At 39.9% G+C, this 23009-nt stretch overlaps 1 protein-coding gene across 5 annotated transcripts in view; it reads left to right on the top strand.

The window, feature by feature from the left end:
- LOC128572791 (zinc finger protein ZFP2-like) overlaps positions 1 to 22261 on the top strand; it is a 31987-nt gene extending 9726 nt beyond the window's left edge. For 2 of the 5 annotated variants that reach the window (XM_053572881.1, XM_053572884.1), the window contains 5 exons: positions 1240 to 1408; positions 1524 to 1535; positions 3155 to 3281; positions 4075 to 4164; positions 18361 to 22261. In XM_053572881.1, coding sequence (XP_053428856.1) covers positions 1406 to 1408; positions 1524 to 1535; positions 3155 to 3281; positions 4075 to 4164; positions 18361 to 20474 — 2346 coding nt within the window. In that variant the 5' untranslated portion in view covers positions 1240 to 1405 and the 3' untranslated portion in view covers positions 20475 to 22261. Of the gene's footprint in view, positions 1 to 1233; positions 1409 to 1523; positions 1536 to 3154; positions 3282 to 4074; positions 4165 to 18360 lie in introns of all 5 variants that reach the window. The other 3 variants (XM_053572880.1, XM_053572882.1, XM_053572885.1) reach the window with 2 other exon arrangements.
- The last annotated feature ends 748 nt before the right edge of the window (positions 22262 to 23009 follow it).

Raw genomic sequence — 23009 nt, 5'->3', positions numbered from 1 at the left:
AGAGGCCAGCAGATGATGATGTTTCAGGGTGGTGATTTTGGTCTTCATTAGGACCATTAGTGTTTATATTGTGATAGAAGTGTCAAGTGACTCTGCTGTGCCTGCTGCCTTTAACTGGGTGCTACTGATAATGGGACTGGGGAGGCAGCATCAGCAGTAAACGAGAACTTTTTGTTTTTGGAGAAAGAGTCTCACTTACCCTTGGTAGAGTACCATGGCATCACAGCTCACAGAACCCTCAAACTCTTGGGCTTAAGCGATTCTCTTGCCTCTGCCTCCCAAGTAGCTGAGACTAGAGGTGCCCACCACAATGCCCAGCTATTTTTAGAGATGAGGTCTCACTTTGGCTCTGGCTGGTTTTAACCTGTGAGCTCAGGCAATCCACCCACCTTGGTCTCCCAAGAGCTAGGATTACAGGTGTGAGCCACTGCACCCAGCCCAGACAACTTTTTAATAAAGAATCCATGGACCTCTTCCACATCTGCAGTAGTCACGTTACTTAGACGGGGGCCTGGATACCAAATAGGCACACTGAAGCTTTGAAGCTTGAGAGGTGATGCTCAGCTAAGTGGCTCTTAGCCCAGGCTTTCAATGAGGATCACATGATCAGTATGAAGAAACGCTATCACCTATGCCCTCCCCACAGAGTGTGTATTGGGCTGGGTTGGAAACCTCATGTGATATTAATTAAGTGCCCTACATGATTCTTCTTTTTTTTTTTTTTTAGAGACAGAGTCTCATTTTGTTACCCTCAGTAGAGTGCGGTGGCATCACAGCTCACAGCAACCTCCAGCTCTTGGGCTTGGGTGATTCTCTTGCCTCAGCCTCCTGAGTAGCTTTGGACTACAGGCGCCTGCCACAACACCTGGCTATTTTTTTGTTGCAGTTTGGCAGGGGCTAGGCTCGAACCTACCACCTTTGGTACATGGGGCTGGCTCCCTACTCACTGAGCCACATGCACCACCCCTCCTCACATGATTCTAAGGTGAGGCCAGGTTGAAAAATGTGGGCTCCTGGACCTGTTCATGAAAGTCCAGCATTTTTTCAAAGGGAGGCCAAAAGGCCTGTTCTGCTTGGGTTTGGTGGGTGTGGGTCAATGTAGCCCACATTCCCTTGGCTCCAGCAGAAATTGCTGTTCCTGTGGCAGGGGAGGGCACCTAAGGGCAGGAAAAGAGAAAAATCACATTTTCTTCGTGTAGAAGCTCATTGTGCCTTAATCTCTATTGTGACAAGGTACAGATGAGTGTGGCTTCTTCTGCACTTCATGGTTCTTCTGCCTGTGCGTGTGGTGGTAGAAGATGAAAGGGTTGTGCTGATGCCTTGAAATGCATATTCTCAAGATGCAGCTGTGATTTGCCTGGAAGGATTTGTCTGCTTCCTAGAGAAGCGGGAAGAAGAGGAAGAAATGTAACGCCAGAAAGGCTATGTTAACCACTGTAATAAAAATGTGTCAAATGGTAAAAAAAAAAACAAAACTATAATTTGGTGGATAAAAAAAAAAAAAAAAAGAAGAGGAAGAAATGGCTAGCTCTCAGGTGAGAGTCTCCTAGATCAGGGGCTTATCCTACTTTTACTCCTAGAAGTTTGTGTATCAGCACCTCACACCAATTTGTCCTCATGTAGTAGATGTTTATTTGTTTGGTTAAGGTGGTTTTTTGGAGGTAGAGTCTCAAGATGTTGCCCTGGGTAGACTGCCTGGCGTCACAGCTCACAGCAACCTCCACTTCAGGCTCACGCGCTCCTCTTGCCTCAGTTTTTTCTATTTTTAGTAGAGACAGGGTCTTGATTTTGCTCAGGCTGGTCTTGAACTTGTGAGCTTGAGCAATACACCTGCCTTGGCCTCCCAGAGTGCTAGGATTACAGGTGTGAGCCACCGCTGTGCCTGGCTTGTTTTGTTTTGTTTTGAGACTGAGTCTCACTCTGTTACCCTGGGTAGAGTGCTATGGTGTCAGAGCTCACAGCAACTTTAAATTCTTAGGCTCAAGAGAGTCTCTTGCCTCAGCCTCCTGAGCATCTGTGACTGTAGATGCCCATCACAGTGGCTGCTTTTTTTATTTTTAGTAGACAGAAAGTCTCCCTCTTGTTCAGGCTGGTCTCCAACTCCTGAGCTCAAGAAATCCACCCACCTCAGCCTCCCAGAGTGCTAGGATTACAGATGTGAGCTGCCACACCCTGCCTGGTTAAAGTGCTTTTTTGGCAAATTCCTCCACTATAATAAAATTTTTTTTTTCATTTTATCATTAATAAGTATCTTGGGGAGTTTTACTGAATAATGTACATAAATCATCACTTTTAATCTGAAAGTACCTCTTTCCTCTTCTTTATTTTGTTTTTTGAGATAGAGTCTCACTATGTCGCCCTTGATAGAGTGTCATGTCACAGCTCACAGCAACCTCAAACTCTTGGGCTTAAGTGATTCTCTTGCCTCAGCCTCCCAAGTAGCTGGGATACAGGGGCCCGCCAAAACGCTATATTGTTGTTGTTGTTGTTGTCGTTGTTTTGCAGGCCCAGACCAGGTTCAAACGTACCAGCCCCCCATGCATGTGGCTGGCGCCCTAACCACTGACCTATGGGCGCTGAGCCTGTTTTTTTTTTTTGCTTATAGATTGCCTTGGGAAACAAACTTTCTTATTCTGTTTAGTGGTCAGATGAAATAGTATAAAACTCAGACTGTACCATTTATTGTATGTTTGACAAAATGTTATTCTTCTACGAGAAGGGTTGTAAACACTCATCTTCCACTCCAGATCTCTTGAATCAGAATCTGGATTTTAGTAAGATCTTTGGTTCACTATAATATATAAGTATTAAAATTTTAGTAGTACCTTTCTAACTCAACATGCTTACTATGACTTTTCCATATGAGAAACATATATAGCTTATTATATACTATATATATATATACTCCACTCAAAAGCATATATCCTTGTAATTTAAATTTTATACTTATCCAGACAAATACAATATCTACGCTTGTTTTATGGATCTTTTTGGTATTCTATGTCTTAGAATAATAATACAGTAGAGAGTATTAGTACATTAATTACTAGATAATTCTGGTCATTCCTATCTGTCAAAGGCAGGTCTCAAAATGAGAATGCTGTCCTTGGCTACTTTGTAAATATGTGGGTTTTTCTTTTTTTTTTTTTAACAGGAATTGTTAACATTCAAAGATGTGGCCATAGACTTCTCTGTGGAAGAGTGGACATGCCTGGATTCTGCTCAGCGGAATTTGTATAAGGATGTGATGTCAGAGAACTATAGAAACCTGGTCTCTGTGGGTGAGGAAAACCTCCTTTTAGCATTCCTAATGCAACTTAGGGTTTTATTTGCTTTCTTTGTGGGATATTTTATGGGAGTTTCTACTTTGCATAAATGAGTTTCAGATCCCTGGTTTCAAGGAAAACTTTGGGGCTTGTTATAGAAAAGAAAATCTTCAAGATGTTTTATCTTGAAATGAACCTTTCCCTTTTTTGAACTGATCTGTACACTTCACTCTATATGGGTGACAATTCTAAAAATTTGGTGGCATAAAACATTATTGTTCAGACCTTATAATCTAATTTATACCACCAGTTTTTTTGCGTGTGTGTGTTTTCTGTAAAGACAGAGTCTCACCTATTGCCCTTGGTAGAGTGCTGTGGCGTCACACAGCTCACAGCAACCTCCAACTCCTGGGCCTAGGCGATTCTCCCGCCCCAGCCCCTCACCCTCACCCTCACCCCCCAGTAGCCAAGACCACAGGCACCAGCCACAATGCCTGGCTACTTTTTCTTGCAGTTTGGCCAGGGCCAGGTTTGAACCTGCCACCCTCAGTATATGGGGCCGGCGCCCCACCCACTGAGCCACAGGTGCCGCCCTATACCACCAGTTTTTAATTCAGATACTGGATAGTGGAGCTAAGCACCCACAAGTTTAAAATAATTTCTAAATATTCTAATGGTTCTGTTAGGAACCAGTATTTTGGGTTTAATTTTCTAGAAACTTCTATAATGTTCTTCTCTCCTAAGCATAGTACTAGGTTGGTAATTGGAGAATTCTAGCAAGAGTTGTTATTGTTTTCAAATGAAATAGGTCTTGCTGCCTTTAAGCCGGACCTGATCACCTGTCTGGAGCAAAGTCAAGAGCCCTGGAATGTGGGTGAAGCTCTAGCCAGTCACCCAGGTAGGTGGGAGTAAATAAGGTCTAGGAGGAAAATCAACCTTAAAATGTTGTTTGGGAAGTTCTGCTCCAATGGAAATGGTTTCTGAGAAGCCTGGATTTCTTTCTCTTGTTCTCTCACAGAGACATTTTCTGTCCCAGGCTCTAAAATTCTCTAAGGCAGGGTTCCTCAAACTGCGGCCCACGGGCCACATGAGGCGGTGTGATTGTATTTGTTACCGTTTTGTTTTTTTACTTCAAAATAAGATATGTGCAGTGTGCATAGGAATTTGTTCATAGTTTTGTTTTTTAAACTATAGTCTGGCCCTTCAACAGTCTGAGGGACAGTGAATTGGCCCCCTGTTTAAAAAGTTTGAGGATGCCTGCTCTAAGGACTCTACTTAAGTGATATTCTTTCAAAGTTACAGTAAGAGCCAATGTCATAGCTTACAGAGGCTGCCTTGTAAACCTTCTGTTCTCTTTTGTATCATGTCTAAAATGTGTATGTGACATGATGTTATTGGTAATGTCTTCAGAAATCCCAAGAACACTAGTGACAGGTGTACATTTTCTACTTTAACACTTCCTATCATACGGAGCTTTCCATTGTTATTTTGCAGAAATTTGTACTTAGTAATTTTATCAGAACACTAAGAACTGGGCTGGTGATTGGCTCATGGTTGTAATCCTAGCATTCTGGGAGGCCGAAGTGCATGGATTGCTTGAGCTCAGGAGTTTGAGGAAGAGCAAGACCCCATCTCTTCTAAAAATAGAAAAATCTACCCAGGCGCAGTGGTACACTTGTAATCCTAACTACTCAGGAGGCTCAGGCAAGAGAATTTCTTGAGCTCAAGAGTTTGAGGTTGCTGTCAACTCCCGACTCCACGGCACTCTAGCCTGGGACAACAGAGTGAGACTCTGTCTCAAAAAAAGAAAAAAGAAAAACACTAAAACCTGTCTAAATGTAAAAATATCTCACATTATTTTACTTTAGAATGTTATTTTTTAGTATAAACTGAGATTAACAATTTAATTGGACATTTTCATAGTCCCCAACTGTAATATAGTTTAGTATACTCATTTCCTAGATTTCTTAAATATACTACGTCATTAGGGATCATAGAACATTGCTCAGCATATATTAAATTCTTGTGAACTTATATTTTAATAACTCCTATGTTTCTCTTGTTTAATATGAAGCTTACGTTAACTGTATTATTCATATATATACACACACACGAATGGTGTGTGTGTGTGTGCAACATGTAGATATCAATAAATATGTATTTGTGTTGAGTGTCATGATTCAACATGTGTAAATTGTAAAATGGCAAGACCTATATAATCAAGTTAATGAATATATTTGTCATCTCACACAGTTACTTTATCTTTTTTTTTTTTTTGAGACAGAGTCTCACCATGTCACCCTCAGTAGAGTGCTGTGGCGTCATAGCTCACAGCAACTTCAAACTCTTGGGCTCAAGCAATTCTCTTGCCTTAGCCTCCCAAGCAGCTGGGACCACAGGCACCCGCCACAATGCCCGGCTAATTTTTGTTGCAGTTGTCATTGTTGGTTAGCTGGCCCAGGCCGGCCTTGAACCCACCACCTTTGGTGTATGTGGCTGGTGCTGTAACCACTGTGCTATGGGTGCCGAGCCATATCATTTTTTTTTTTTTTTTTTTGAGACAGAGTTTCACTAGGTCACCCTCAGTAGAGTGCCATAGTATTACCGCTCACAGCAACCTCAAACTCTTGGGCTTAAGCAATTCTCTTGCCACAACGCCCAGCTATCTTTTTGTTGCAGTTGTCATTGCTGTTTAGCTGGCCCAGGCTGAGTTCAAACCCACCAGCCTGGGTGTATGTGGCCAGCGCCCTAACCACTGAGCTACAAGTGCCACCCACAGTTACTTTTTCTTGTTGAGAACACTTAAGGTCAGTGTCTTAGCAAATTTCTGGAATAAAATAGTATTATTCTCTATAGTCATAATGCTACCCATTATATTCTCAAAATTTACTCATCTTATATCTGAAAATGTTTGTACCCTTTTGAAAGCATTTTTCTAATTTCCCTTCCTCTAGAAACTACCTTTGTTCTCTCTGATTCCATGAACTCAACCTTTTTAGAGTTTCCATAGAAGTGAAAACATGAAGTATTTACCTTTCTGTGTCTGCCTTATTTGCCTTAGCATAAGTCCTCCATGTCTATTATGTGAGTGAATGGCAGGATTTTACTGTTTTTTATGGCTGAATAATATTCTGTTGTATGTATATGTACCATATTTCCTTTATCTATTCAGTGTCCTTGGACATTTAGGTTATTTTCATATCTTGACAATTGTGAGTAATACTGTAATAATGTAGGGGTACCTATATTTGAGAGTCTGATTTTTTATTATTGTTCTTTTTTTCTTTTTACATTAACTTTGGCTGATTGGAGAGATTCTGATTTTTATTTTGAGGCAGTCTCACTCTGTCACCCTGGTTAGAGTGTAGAGGTGTCATCACAGCTCACTGCAACCTCCAACACTTGGGCCCAAACAGTCCTTTTGTCTCAACCTTTCAAGTAGCTGGGGCTACAAGAATGCACCAGGATGCCTTGCTAATTTTCTTATTTTTAGTAGAGATGAGGAGGTTTCACTGTTGCTAATGCTGGTTTCAACCTCCTGAGCTCAAATGGTCCTCCTGCTTTGGCCTCCCAGAGTGCTAGGATTATAGGTGTGAGTCAGCAAGTTTGGCCGAGATTCTGATTTCATTTCCTTTGGTTATATACAAAGGAGTAAGATTGATGGATTGTGTGGTAGTTCTATTTTTTTGTGTTTTTTTAATTTTAAAAGAGCCTCCTTACTGGTTTTCATAACAACTCTACCAATTTACAACTCAACAACAGTGTACTGTGTTTATTTTTCTTCATTCCCTCATTAACACTTGCTATCTCCCTTCTTTGTGGTATTAGCTGTCCTACGAATTGTCAGATGATAGCTCATCATTGTTTTAATTTGGGTTTGTCTGATGATTAGTGATTTTTTTTGAAATAGCATCTCACTATGTTGCCCTCAGTAGAGTGCTGTGGTGTCACAGCTCATAGCAACCTTAAACTCTTGGGCTTAAGCGATTCTCTTGCCTCAGCCTCCCAAGTAGCTGAAACTACAGGCACCCACCACAATACCCAGCTATTTTTTGGTTGCAATTGTCTTTGTTGTTTAGCAGGCTCAGGCTGGGCTCAAACCCTCCAGCTTTGGTATGTGCGGCCAGCTTCCTACTCACTAAGCTACAGGTAATAAGTCCTTTTTTTTTTTTTTTTTTTTGAGACAGAGTCTCACTATGTTACCCTGGGTAGAGTGCTATGGCATCACAGCTCATAGCAACTCCAAACTCTTGGACTTAAGCAATTCTCTAGCCTCAGCCTCCAGAGTAGCTGGGACTACAGGCGTCACCCCACAACACCCAGCTATTTTTTTGAGACAGGGTCTCGCTCTTGCTCAGGCTGGCCTCAAACTCGTGAGCTCAGGCAATCCAACTGCCTCTGCCTCCCAAGTGCTGGGATGAGAGGCATGAGCCACTGTGCCCCGCTTGATGATTGGTGATGTTGAGGACCTTTTAATATACCTTTTGGCCATTCTGTGTGTGTGTGTATGTGTGTTTTTTAATCTATATAATCTTTTCTTTTTCAGTTGGATTTTTATTCTCATTATTGTTTTTGCCTTACATTTTTATGAGTTTCTTATGTATGTTGGACCTGAACCTTTCATCGGATATATGGTTTGCAAAACTTTTCTTCCATCCTGTATTTTTTTTTTTAATTTATTGGTCTCTTTGTGTAGAAGCTTTTTTGTATGATGCAGTCTATATTTGCTTTTGTTGTAGTAGTTTTTGTGTCATATCCAAAAAATTATTGTCAAGACCAATATCAGGAAGATAGTCCATGTTTGTTTTATGATTTTTAAATCTTCATATATTTCATTTGTCTTTTTTTAAGTTAATTTTTAGGTATAACATGAGAAAAATGGTCTAATTTTATTCTTTTGTTGGTGAGTATCCGGTTTTCATCAACTATCAAAGAGATTATTCTCTCAGTATTATGTATTCTTGGTGCCTCTGTCAAAGATTAGTTGACCTTGTATGCCTGGGTCTACTTCTAGGCTTTCTCTTTACTTCTGTTGCTTTTTGTGTTAATTTTTAATATATGTGCCATCCTATTTTTACTAATAATTAGTAAAAGTAATTTCAAATCTGAATGCATAATGTTTCTACCTTTGTTCTTTTTTTTTTTTTCTTTTAGAGACAGGGTCTCACTTTATCGCCTTCGGTAGAGTACGATGGTGCAGCTCATAGCAACCAGCAACTCCTGGGCTTAGGCGATTCTCTTGCCTCAGCCTCCCAAATAGCTGGGACTATTGGCTATTTTTTTATTGCTGTTTGGCCGGGGCCAGGTTCGAACCCGCCACCCTTGGTATATGGGGCCGGTGCCCTACCCACTGAACCACAGGCGCCGGCCATTTCTACCTTTGTTCTTCTTCCTAAACACAGTTTGAGGAAGGGTTCCTCACATAAGTCCTTTGTAGGTTTATGTAAAATTTTGATTTTTTTCTCTTATTGTAAAAAATGTCATTGGAATTCTGATACAAATAATATTAAATATGTTGATTTCTTTGGGTAATATGGTACTTGAGCAATATTAATTCTTCTGTTACATAAACATGGGATATTTTTACATTTGTTTGTGTCATTTTCATCAGAATCATTGTTCAACATAAAGATCTTTCATCTTTTTGGTTGTGTGAATAAAAATGTATTATTTTGATATTATAGTTGAGATTGTTTTCTTTTTGAATCAGACTGTTACTAAAGTAAAGAAACACAACTCATGTTTCTAGGTTAATTTTGTATTCTGCTGATTTACTGAGGTTATTCATTAGTTTTAAGAGGTTTTTGGTGTAACCTTTATATTTTTCTCTATATAAGATTGTGTCATCTTTATTCTTTCTTTTCAATTTGGTTGGCTTTTTTTTTTTCATTTTCCTGTCAAATTGTTTTGCCTTGGACTGCCAGTATTATGTTAAAATGGAAGCATTGAAAAAAGGCACAATATAACCTTGTTTTGCTGTCTGCAATGTTTATAAACTGGTTTCTGGAGGTAAAAATATTCTCTTGGTTTGTCAAGCTGATGGAATGTCTTTTGGGTTTGCAGTCGAGAGCAGCTGTATCTTGGTCACAAGGCTGCTGCCAAGTCTGCAGTGGCATCTCACTTTGGTGAACTTGTTGACAGGAACTTGAGTGGTTGTAAATCTGGTCTTTTTTTGCGCAGGATTGCCTTCCTGACTTTTATTTGTAGGATAGGCACTTGTATTTCTACAACTGGAAGCACATATTTTGGACTAGGTACCAGATGTGTGGATGAGTACAGTTCCCATTGGGAAGCACCTGACAGGATATTTTTCAGGTCACTCTGTTGATCCCTAGGGGGGTAAGACTGGCTAAGGACTGTGGCTAAGTAGGCTGGAACTGAGCCAGAGAGCTACTCCAGAGACCATGATAAGGACTAAAGACTGCAGGCCTGCTTTCATGGCTATGAGTGAGCATCTTGCCTAAGGTCTCTGCATGGGCAGGATCACTCTTAGACTGGCTGGGAGGAGTTGGAGATGGTTACAGAATTCTTTTTCTTTTCTTTTTTCTTTTTTTTTTTTTTAGAGACAAACTTCAGTAGAGTGCTATGGCATCGTAGCTCACAGCAACCTCCAGCTCTTGGGCTTAGGAGATTCTCTTGCCTCAGCCTCCCAAGCACCTGGGACTACAGGTGCCCACCACAATGCCGAGCTATTTTTTTGTTACAGTTTGGCTGGGGCAAGGTTCGAACCTGCCACCCTCGGTATATGGGGCTAGTGCCCTACTCACTGAGCCACAAGCACCGCCCTGGTTACAGAATTCTTAGTGGAACCACTTGAGTGGGTCAGTTTTTGTACTGTGGTCAAAAACAGGAGTTCTCATGTTGGGATTCACAACCCTCTCCTTGGCTCCCTTTGACAATGGATGGTTGCCAAATTATAGATTATAGAATGGGTATATAAGTAAGTAATCGCTAATTCCTCCATCTTGCTGATGGCACTGTTAGTGTATATTTTCACTTTCTGATTTGTTTGAAATTTGTCTATAACATAGATTAAAACATTCAAAACAGGCTCGGCGCCTCTGGCTCAAGCAGCTAAGGCACCAGCCACATACACCCGAGCTGGCGGGTTTGAATCCAGCCTGGGCCTGCCAAACAACAATGACGGCTGCAACTAAAAAATAGCCGGGCGTTGTGGTGAGCGCCTGTAGTCCCAGCTACTTGGGAGGCGGAGGCAGGAGAATCGCTTGAGCCCAGGAGTTGGAGGTTGCTGTGAGCTGTGATGCCACAGCACTCTACCCAGGGTGACAGCTTGAGGCTCTGTCTCAAAAAAAAAAAAAACATTCAAAACGATGTGCTTGAATTTATATATTATGGAAGAAGTAAGTAAAATAATTAGTAAATATCCCATATTTAGTAATATATTCCCTTGTACATATAAATTTTCTTCATTTAAAAGAAATTTTTTTTTTTTTTTTTTATTGAGACAGAGTCTCACTTTCTTGCCCCTGGTAGAGTGCCATGGTGTCATAGCTCATAGCAACCTCAAACTCTTGGGCTCAAGCCATCCTTTTGCCTCAGCCTCCCTTGTAATTGTGACTACAAGTGCCCACCATAATGCTTGGCTATTTGTTTTTTCTGGCTCTTTTTTTAGAGGTGGGGTCTCACTCTTGCTCAGGCTGGTCTTGGACTCCTGAGCTCAAGTGATGTGCCTGCATTGGCCTCCCAGAGTGCTAGGATTACAGGCGTGAGCCACCATGCCCGTCCCTAAAAAGAATTATTAAGATTTCCATCTACTGGCTTAGCACCCAAGCTCAGTGGTTAGGGCTCTGGCCACATACACCGGAACTGGGCAGGTTGGAAACTGGCTTAAGCCTGCTAAACAACAATGACAACTACAACAACAACAACAAAACATAGCCGGGTAATGTGGCCAGCACCTGTAGTCCCAGCTACCTGGGAGGCTGAGGTAAGATGAATCACTTAAGTGTAAGAGTTTGAGGTTGCTGTGAGCTGTGACGCTACAGCACTCTACCCAGGACAACATGTGAGGCTCGGTCTCAAAAAAAACTATTTCCATCTACTTTCCTCAACCTGTCTATAAATGATAAAAAGATTTATTGGCTTGGCGCCTGTGGCTCAAGTGGCTAAGGTACCAGCTACATACACCCGAGCTGGCAGGTTCGAATCCAGCCCGGGCCCACAAAACAACAATGATGGCTGCAACCAAAAAATACCCAGGTGTTGTGGTGGGCGCCTCTAGTCCCAGCTACTTGGGAGGCAGAGGCAGGAGAATCACTTGAGCTGAGGAATTGGAGGTTACTGTGAGCTGTAATAACCTGGCGACAGCTTGAGACTCTGTCTCAAAAAAGAAAAAAAAAAAAGATTTAGTATACATACTTATATCTCTTATTTTAAAAATTTGTATTTTCTTTTATTTAGAAAGATAAATCACATCACTTTAAGTTAAAAAAAGAAATGTGAGGATTTTCATTTGTTTCTAAAGGCTCAATTATGGCCTTTGCCTTTTGTATAAGAATAGCATTCATATATTAATAACGTAATAAAAAATTAGTTATAGTGTGTTTTATTAATTGATTGATTGAGATAGTATCACTCTATTGCACTGGGCAGAGTGCCGTTGTGTTGTAACTCACAGCAACCTCAAATTTCTGGCACAGGCTTGGTGCCTGTGGCTCAAGTGGCTAAGGCACCAGCCACATACACCTGAGCTGGCAGGATCGAATCCAGCCCAGGCCCACCAAACAATGACAGCTGCAACCAAAAAGTAGCTGGGCGTGTGGGTGCCTGTAGTCACAGCTGCTTGGGAGGCTGAGGCAAAAGAATCGCTTGAACCCAGGAATTGGAGGTTGCTGTGAGCTGTGATGCCATGGCACTCTACCCAGGGCGACAGCTTGAGGCTCTGTCTTGAAAAAAAAAAAATTCCTGGCACCAAGCGATCCTCTTGCCTCAGCCTCCTGAGTAGCTGGGACTACAGGCACCTTGCACAATGCCTGGGTAGTTTTTCTATTTTTAGCAAAAAAGGGATCTTGCTCTTGCTCAGGCTGGTCTCAAACTCCTGAGCTTAGACAATCCAGCTACCTCTGCCTGCTTTAGTGTATTTTAAATGCTTTTCCATGAAAATTGTCTGAGCTGGATGTGGAGGCTCATGCCTGTAATCTGCACTCTCTGGGAGGCTGAGGCAGGTAGATTGCATGATCTAAGGAGTTCGAGACTAGCCTGAGCAAGAGTCAGACCCCGTCTCTACTAAAAGTAGAAAACTAGCTGGGTATTGTGGCGGGGCCTGTAGTCCCAGCTACTTGGGAGGCTTAGGCATGAGCATCTTTTGAGCCCCAAAATTTGAGGTTTCCGTGAGCTATGAGGTTTCTCAAGAAAAAAAAGAAAAAGAAATAGAATTTTATAGTTATATTTCTTATGTTTATTTAATTCATTTGTAATTTTTGTTTATGATGCATGGGAAGGGTTCAACTTTATTTCCATGGAGATATTTAGTTTTCAATACCCATTTATTGGAATTGTTCTCTTTTCTCATTGTATGGTTATGGTAATCTTGTGAAAGATAATTTGATTATGTACATAGGGTTTGTTTGTATTTTTTTGTGTGTTTTTTTCCTGCCTATTCTGTTACATCATGTGTTTATCTGTCTTTGTGCCAGTACCACATTATTTTTATTTCTTTAGCTTTGTTTTGAGTGAAATTACAAATTGTAGTTACTTTTTGTTCTTTTCTTTTGATGGAGTTTGGCTAGTCAGTCACTGAAAAATTTTTAGAAAGTTTTAGTGGCTTAGCGCCCATAGCACAGTGGTTATGGCGTCAGTTACATACACCAAGGCTGGTGGGTTCGAACCTAGCCTGGCCAGCTAAACAACATTGACATCTGCAACAAAAAAAATAGCCAGGCCTATAGTCCCAGGTACTTGGGAGACTAAGGCAAGAGAATCATTTAAGCCCAAGAGGTTGCTGTGAGCTGTGACAGCACGGTACTCTACCAAGGGCAACATAGTGAGACTGTCTCAAAAAAGTGGCTTTTATTGGATGAGTGCTGTGGCCCATACCTGTAAGACTAGAACTTTGAGAGGCCAAGGCGAGCGGATTGCTTGAGCTCAGTAATTTGAGACCAGACTGAGCAAGAGCGTTACTCATCTCTACTGAAAATAGAAAAAATAGCTGGGCATTAGGGCACATGCCTGTAATCCCAGCTACTCTATTGGCTGAGGCAAGAGGATCACACCATGACACTCTAGCTTGGGGCAACAACACGAGACTCTTATCTCAAAAAAAAAAAAAAAAGGTGGCTTTTATTTTTACATATTTTCTGATTTGCCTATTTTGTTTTTGATTTCTAGTTTTATTCTGTTTTCATCAGAAAAGATGCATTATATAATTTCAGTCTTCTTAAATTTGATGACTTATGTTTCCTAAGACAGTGTGCCATGTGTGGTTCAGAATATTGTGTATTTTGCTTTTTACTGGACAACTCTATCTATGGCTATTGGCTCTAATTTGTCTCTAATGTCATATTTTCTGTTTTCTCATTTCTATTCTGTTATTTTTCTATTTATTAGTCAAAGTGAGGCTTGATGTCCCCTACAAATATTGTTTTGCTATGTGTTACCTGCTACACTTTTCTCTGTCTCTTTGTTGTTGTTGTTGTTGTTGTTATTGAGATAGTCTCACTCTATTGCCCTTGGTAGAGTGCCCTGGCATCATAGCTCACAGCAACCTCAAACTCCTGGACTCAAGTGATCTTCTTGCCTCAGCCTCCCAAGTAGCTAGGGCTATAGGCACCCTCCACCATGCCTAGTTTTTCTATTTTTAGTAGAGAGGGGTCTTGTTCTTGAATTCCAGAGCTCAAGCAAGACACCTGCCTTTGACTGCCAGAGTGCTAAGATTAGAGGTGTGAGCCACTGCGCCTTTACATATTTGGGAGCACTGGTATTGTGTATGTGTTATAGATACTCTGGTATATAGACACCATTTACCCTCATGTAAGATCTGTCAATTAAGGTTGTGAACTTATCCTAGAAAAATTGCTACATACCATTATAGTCACCTCTGAAATACTCCCCTTGGAAGGCTATGCACCAACACCAGAAGCAGGTGAAATCTTCAAAGCTGTTTTGGAACTCTTTTTCTGAAATGGAACTGTCATTGTACAATTAAGTCCACAAACTCAGCATAGGAAAAGTGCTGAGACACCTCAATTAATCTCCAAAGGTAAGAAAAAAAGAGACAAAAGCCAAAATATCCTCATTAAAAAAAAAAAAAAAGAAAAGAAAAAGTACTGAAACAGAGGACTAGGCACTGGCATCAGTGCATAGCTTCCCCAAGGGAGTACTTCAAAGGTGATCATATTGATATTCAGCAATGAGGCTTGCAGTACTTTTTCTAAGATGAGTTTGTGAACTTAATTGTCAGACCTCATATAATGTCAATATTTGCTTTTTGTGGCCATTTTTTCTACCTAAAGTGTGTGATGTTTAATTATAGGCACCTGATTCTCTTGTGGTTATTATTTATGTACAATATATATATTTTTTATCCTTTTATTTTTAACCTATTTGGCCGGGTGCGGTTGCTCGCACCTGTAATCCCAGCACTCTGGGAAGCCAAGGCAGGCAGATTGAGCTCACAGGTACGAGACCAACCTGAGCTAGAGCAAGACCTTGTCTCTAAAAATAGCCGGGCGTTGTGGCAGGCGCCTGTAGTCCCAGCTACTTGGGAGGCTGAGGCAAGATAATTGCTTGAGCCCAAGAGTCTGAGGTTGCTGTGAGCTATGATGCCATAGCACTCTTATCTACTGAGAAAGACAAAGTGAGACTCTGTCTCAAAAAAAAAAAAAAAAACATATATATATATATATATATATAGTAGCCTATTTGCCTCCTGGAGGGAAAGTGAATATTTTGTAGGGAGCACATATTAGGTTTTTGTTTTTCATTAATCCACACAGCTATTTTATTTCTTTTCATTAGGGAGTGTAATACATCTGTATTTAAAGAAATTAGTAAAAAAATAAAGTAACTATTAACATTTTGTTATTTGTTTTCTGTTTTGTTGTTGTTATTGTTTGTTTGTTTGTTTGTTTGAGACAGAGTCTCAATCTGTCATCCTGGGTAGAGTGCCATGGCATCAAAGCTCATAGCAACCTCTAACCCTTTGGCTTGAGCAATACTCCTACCTCAGCCTCCCAAGTAGGTGGGACTACAGGCACCTGCCACAACACCCAGCTAGTTTCTCTATTTTTAGTAGAGTCTATCTCTTACTCAGGCTGATCTTGAACTGCTGAGTTCAAGCAATCCACCAGCCTTGGCCTCCCAGAGTACTAGGATTACAGGCATGAGACACTACACTACATGAAAAGTCTTTGTAAGACTTTCTATGATTTTTATTAAACTGGATAGCCTCATTTGTCTTCTCAAGGCTTCCTCATAAGCAAAATAGAAATAAGGGGATTCCCCTTACTGGTCCTCACGTTGTTAAATGTTCTCTCCACCTCTAGCTTCTTCGTGAAACAGACCTCCACCCTCACAATGTTGAGAGGATATGAATTATTCCATAAACATCTGTCTTCTAGCACCACCCCTCATATTTCCTCTACATACCAGCTTTTGAGCTATGTTCTCAATGAGTTCCAAATCTACGCTAAGTATGTAAGATAAGACTGACAGGGAAAAATATTTTTAAATTATGAACTCAGTCCATTTGGTGTATTTCAAAGGTCTAAGACTTATTCATTTCTCAGTGAAAGAAATTAGAAATTAACTTACAAAAAGTCAGCAAATGGCAAACAAATTTCCTTAAAAGTCACAGCCACATATATGGTGCATCCCCAAAAAGAGGAGGGGCAAAGACAGTTTCCATCCACTTTCATGAATTTCATCTACCCAAGGGTAGAGAGAAAAGGCAATTTTCAAAAAGGGTATGTTCTTGAATGAGGCATTTGGTGTACTCCTTCCTAAGAGAACCAAATGGGAACATGTTTTCTAAACTAGATCTAAGAAGTGGAATGTGGATTTCATTAAACGGGGAGGCTAAACCCTTACCTCATGGTTTCTGCTGGACTTGCATTTCCTAACCAAACTATTTCTTTAACTAACTATATTAATTAGACTGATTTACCTCTTACTATTATTACTCTAAGTTATGTATGATCTAACACAAATAGAGAGTGGGACAGGGAACACAGTCCAGGATAAGAATGTCAAAGCCCAATTAGAACATGCACACAAATCTCAGGAGTGGAAGTTAGTCCCCAGAAAACCTTGTGCTCACATGAGCCGGTGCTTCTGCCCACACCTAGATGACAGAAGAAAGGAGATATTTTTGTCCTTATCTTTTCCTGAGGGACTTTTTCTCTTAATGAGGTTTAGATGCTCATTCTATCTCTAGTACGTTCTGCATTCCATAACTCCCCCAAAGCACTCACTCCCCCTGAGAGGGCAGCCACACCTGTGGGAGCCTGGCCTCTCGGTGCTCAGAGACCTTGGAACTGAGTTGCGCTGGGGGAGGGGTGAAGCTCCACCAAGGTAGTCTCCTCATTTTAAAGGGCCAGGCTTTCAGGCTGTTGCACTTCACAACAGATTTGGGGTTTCTCTGATCCACTTCTTTTCCCGTCTCTGTTCCCTTTTGCCTATCATCTACAATCATTTTCTTAATTCAATTCCTAACCTACTTATAATCAACCATTGAATATTGGTTTTAAGCTTATCAAATTATTATTTCTAACAATGTAGCTAATCAAGATATGACTCTAACCTTAAGTACACACATTTCCACCCACAGATCTTCACTTCTTCAAAGTCACCTGAGTATTTGTTTTTGACTTTTGAATGGACCATATTTCTTTGATCAAGCTTTGTAATTTTTGTTATATTTTGGTCACTTAAAAGATAGCTACCAGGTTGGGTTCTATGGCTCATGCTTGTAATCTTAGCACTCTGGGAGACCAAGGCAGGAGCATTGCTTGTGCTCAGGACTTTGAGACCAGCCCAAGCAAGAGAGAGACCTGGTCTCTATTAAAAATTGAAAAACTAGCTGGGAGTTGTAGCTCAGGAGGCTGAGTCAAGGGGATTGCTTGACCCCAAGAGTTTCAGGAAAAAAAAAAAAAGGCCAGGCGCTGTGACTCATGCCTATAATCCTAGCACTCTGGGAGGCTGAGGTGGGTGGATTTCTTGAGCTTAGGGGTTCGAGACCAGCCTGAGCCAGAGCCAGAACCAGTACCAGTCTCTAAAAATAGCTAGGTGTTATGGCAGACACCTGTCATCTCAGCTACTCTGGAGGCTGAGACAAGAGAGAATCACTTGAGCTTAAGAGTTTGAGGTTGCTGTGAGCTCTGATGCTATGGCACTGTACTGAAGGTAACAAAACAAAATCCAAAAAAAACCCCACATACCATATTATCCTTTGTGGAATGGCTTTGTATGGGGAAAAACTGACATCATTCAGCCAAACTAGGCAGTCCAAGAGTCTCTTCAACCTAGTATTAGTATGTCTTTTCTCTGGACTGCTTTTGATTTTTCTTTTAAAGGGGGTTTCTCTATTTTTTTGTTCATGAAAACATTTAATTTTTTGCTTCCCTTAGGAAGCATCACTGGGTGTGCAGTCACTCTGTTGCTGTAACAGGCAGTTAGTTGTCTTTGTTCTCAGTGGACCCATCCTGTCATCTGAACTGTATCTCTGTTTCCCTTTAGCACTCCTTATTAGAGGAAGTAATAACGTCTTTAGAGAGTCTCAGAAAAGCCCAGACTTTTGGATACATGTTCCACTCTATCCTTTGTTTCCTAAGGCAAATAGTGCAATGTTTTTATTTTTAACTCTGATTCCTCTACCATGTAATGAACTTTTTCTTATTTAATTTGTCTTTTCTTGTGTTTAAACACAATAGGAGTACTGTAAGCTCAACTGGTTTTTCATTAGCATATTTTTGCTAAGTTTGCTACATTAGTGGAGAAACTAGGGCCTCAGATTTTTGTTTAAGCCATCATGATGCTATACTCAGGTTGGTATTAATTGGCATGTTTTGTTGTAAAGTACATTCACCCAAATGTATTAATATTAATTAGAATTTAATAAATTTTTGGTATCTTTCAGGTGTATTTTCTCATTACACCCAAGGTCTCGAAAAGAAGCAGTGCATAGAATCTCCATTCCAAAAAGTGACATTAGGAGTATTTGGGAGTTTGGGCCTTGAAAATAAACATTTAGAGAAAAACTGGGAACTCCAAAGCAAGGTTGAAGAACAGAATGCATATTGCCACAGACATAAAAAATGGAATACAACTACATATAATGAAAATGTCACTGATAGAAAAAGTCAGAAATATAGAACATTTTGGAAAAAATCTCTATTTACTTCAGTTACTTTTGCTGAACCACATGTTTCTGTAAGTAAATGTCAACGCCAACTTTTGGAAAATAAATTTTATTTGAAAGAAAATTTGGAAAATTTAAATAGTGACCTAGGCCGGATTCAGAATAATGATTTGGATCAATTAAAATGCAGAAATGGGTTACAAGTTCAGTCAAGTATTTCTGAAGATCTGAGATTTAAAAATGGAAGGAAGATTTCTGTAGGTGACCAATTTGATGAGTTACCTGTTAAAGGGTCATTATTCTTCCACCAAAAATGTGCCAAAATCTACAACTCTGATCAGCATGGGAAGAAATTTTCCCATTCGTCATTGCTTAAGCAAGATCAGGGAATAGATAATTGGAGAAGACATCACACCTGTAACAAAACTTTAATGTCCCTTAACCAGGGCTCTACCCCAAATTATTACCAGGATATTAATATTGGAGACAAAAATTATCAATGCTATAAATCTGATAAAACCTGTAGCCAAGGCTCTAGCCCTACAAAACAGCAGAAAGCTTATTTTTTAGAGAACCATCACAAATGTACAAAATGTGAGAAAGTATTTCATCAATATTCAGAATTTATTTTACATCACTGTATAGAAATTCAAGAGAAGTCTCATGAATGTAACAAATGTTTAGAAGCTTTTACCCAGTCATCAGATCATATTCAGCATCAAGGAATCCATTTTGGAGTAAATTCATCCAGATATGATAAATGTGAGAAAATCTTTAGTCAATCATCAGATCCCAAAAGACATGATACAATTCCCACTGAAGAGAAACTCTACAAGTGCAATGAGTATGGCCAAGTTCGTAACGACGTTTCAACTGAAGACAAACCTTACAAATGTAGTGAATGTGGCAAAGCCTTTAACCGTAGTTCACATCTTACTCGTCATCAGAGAATTCATACTGGGGAGAAACCTTACAAATGTAAAGAATGTGGCAAAGCCTTTAATGATAATTTGTGTCTTATTGGGCACCAGACAATTCATACTGGAGAAAAACCATACAAATGTCAAGCATGCAGTAAATCTTTTACTCATTATTCCAGTCTTACTCGTCATCAGAAAATTCATACTGAAGGCAAACCCTACAGTTGTAGTGAATGTGGCAAAGCCTTTAACCATAGTACACAACTTACTCGTCATCAGAGAATTCATACTGGAGAGAAACCTTACAAATGTAAAGAATGTGGCAAAGCTTTTAACTATAATTCAAGTCTTACCGAGCACCAGAGAATTCATACTGGAGAAAAACCATACACATGTAAAGTATGCAGTAAATCTTTTAGTCATTCCTCAAGTCTTATTTTGCATCAGAATATTCATACTGGAGAGAAACCCTATAAGTGTAAAGTGTGTGGCAAAGGTTTTAACTATAATTCACATCTTATTGAGCACCAGAGAATTCATACTGGAGAAAAACCATACATCTGTAAAACATGCAGTAAATCTTTTACTCATTATTCAGGTCTTATTAATCATCAGAAAATTCATACTGAAGAGAGACCTTACAAATGTAGTGAATGTGGCAAAGCCTTTAACCGCAGTTATCGTCTTACTCAACATCAGAGAATTCATACTGGAGAGAAACCATACAAATGTAAAGCATGCAGTAAATCTTTTATTTATTCCTCAAGTCTTATTTCACATCAGAAAACTCATACTGGAGAGAAACCTTACAAGTGTAAAGACTGTGGCAAAGCGTTTAACTGTAATTCACGTCTTACTGGGCACCAGCGAATTCATACTGGAGAAAAACCCTACAAATGTAAACTGTGCAGTAAATCTTTTACTAATTCCTCAAGTCTTATTTGGCATCAGAAAATCCATGCTGGAGAGTAATCCTTCAAATATAAAGACTGTAGCAAAACCTTTAACTATAATTCACTTCTTACTGAGCACCAGAAAATTCATACTGGAATAAAACTCTAGATGTAAAACATATAGTAAATATTTTACTCATTATTTAGGTCATACTCAGCATCAGAGAATTCATATCAGAGAAAAAGCTTACAAATATGAAGAATGTGATAAAACCTTTTCCCGTGGTTTGTTTTAGTTAACATATGGGAATTCATAGTAGAAAAAGTCTCCAGATGTATTCAGTACAGAAAGCACTTCAACAAAAATATAAAACACAAATCACAAGAAAGATCATAGAGAAATTTTCCAGATGCAATAAGTAAGGGAAGTATTAAAACTCATCTAATTGTATCAATTGATTCCCAGAAGAAAGGACTAAAATATATTGTTACACTTTTTCAGGCTTAGATCAGTTTTTGTGGAAAGTAGGTGTAGTGGTGGATGAATCAAACTTTGTGGACATAGCTTTATTGTTATCAGAAATAAATTTGGAGATGCAGATGCTTGTGGGAGCAACCTGCTAGGCAAAATCAGCATGGTTTCTTTTGTGGTTAAACACAGAATCCCAGTGTCCCAAGGCCTAAATATAAAGTGTAACTCTAACTTAGATCCATTGTAAGTAGGTGACTTTCCAAGGAAGCCAATCCACAGATGGCAAGAACAATCCTCATTTAAAGTCAGACTGTCATGATCATATTCACCATTATTACTAGGGGTTGGGGAATCCTGACATTGTGGTCCACTCAGACCTAGAGTCCAGATGCTTGTAGGAACCATCTTGTGTTTAAGTATTTATTTTACAAGAATCATGTCTCCCTGGCCTGGTGCAGTGGCTCAAAGCTTGTAATCCTAGCCCTCTGGGAGGCCGAGGTAGGTGGATTGCCTGAACTCACAGGTTCCAGACAAGCCTTAGCCAGAGAAAGACCTTGTCTCTAAAATTAGCCAGGCATTGTGGTGGGTGCCTATAGTCCCAGCTACTTGGGAGGCTGAGGCAAGAGAATGGCTTAAGCCCAAATGTTTGAGGTTGCTGTGAGCTGTGATGCTACGGCACTCTACCAAGGGTGATAAGTGAGACTCTGTCTTAAAAAAAAAAAAAAGAAAAAAAAACCACGTCTCCCATTTGTACTGAAGTAGTAGCTCCTCTTTTGCACATCAAGCATTTGTGATGCTGTTTGGCATTCCACAGCAGAGCAATAAACACAGCACACCTGGAGAAAAAAAGACCATCAGTAAAGTACCAGAAGAATGGAAAACCAAGTGTCCAAAGTACTCAATATTAATTTGAAACCAGTAGATGAACTAACACATACCCACACAAAAGAACTTAATTTAATTAAAGGTGAGGAGAGAGGGGTGGAAGAAAGGGGTTTGGTGTGTGCCCACCTAATGAGCTCATTGTAAGGGTATGTTACACCTCCTGAGTGCAGGACACAACTACAGCAGGGACCTTAACAAATGCAAACATTGTAACCTAATTGTTTATACACTCATATTATTCTGAGGTTAAAAAAAAAAAAAAAGTCAGACCATCAGTCCAGTCATGCCACCCTTACTGTGTTTGAGGTACTGGGAAATGTGGGAGGGAAGTCGGTCAGTCCATTGCTTTGAGCATTTTAACAGAGAACATTTATTTCACCCAGTTTTTAGGCTTGAATTCCCCCATGATCTTTTATAGCCCATGTTATCCTTTCACCCACCCTGTCTAGAGTGGAAAGTGGATTGTGAGTTTTGGAAATAGGTACAACAAAGTTGAGTTTCATTTTATATCCACACAGTTAACGCTGGCACAATTGAAATACAGTTCCTTTGGTGGGTATTAATTTCTATTCAGGTACATGAATAAAAAGCTGTTTTATAGTATTTAAATAAAATATGTGTGCTTTGTATTTTACACATGACGAGTAGGTAGCAGTTGGACTGAAAACGGTGCAGAGTCCGGGGCAATACTTTTTTCCCTTTATCCTCTCTGATGCTGTGCACAGTTACTTGGTGTGCTCACGCTCACTCACTATCAAACCACATTTCAAACAGCAACAAAAGTGAATGTGAATCTCATAGATCACAGAAATATTCAGAACCTTTACCTTGAAATTTACAAAAGGCCATTCTCCCTTAGCATTTCTCTATCAAATTGACTAAAATTATACATTTGCTCTGGAAAAATCTCTGGAGCACAAGAGGACCAATGAGTCTATACTTGGGAATGACTTTTTACTTGCATCATTAGTCTATTTATGTTGTTATGAAATACCTGAGCTGGATAATTTATTAAAAGAAGAAATTAGCTCACAGTTCTGTAGGCTGTGCAAGAAGTGTGGCAATATCTACTTCTCATGAAGGCTTCAAGAAATTTCCACCCTGAGAAGAAAAGGGGGAATAGATACCACATGGGATGAGAGAAATGTTGCGGTGATGGTGGACGCGAGGGAACAGCAGCCTTGCCACGAGTGCAAGCTTGCTCCTGTAATTGTATGACAAGAAGCAGACTGCAGCTCAGAGTGGTATGTAGCAAAG

Source organism: Nycticebus coucang, chromosome 20 (assembly GCF_027406575.1).
Source record: "Nycticebus coucang isolate mNycCou1 chromosome 20, mNycCou1.pri, whole genome shotgun sequence".
NCBI lineage: Eukaryota > Metazoa > Chordata > Mammalia > Primates > Lorisidae > Nycticebus > Nycticebus coucang.
Note: the sequence above shows the minus strand (reverse complement) of the source record. Positions and strands in the feature narration are given on the sequence as shown.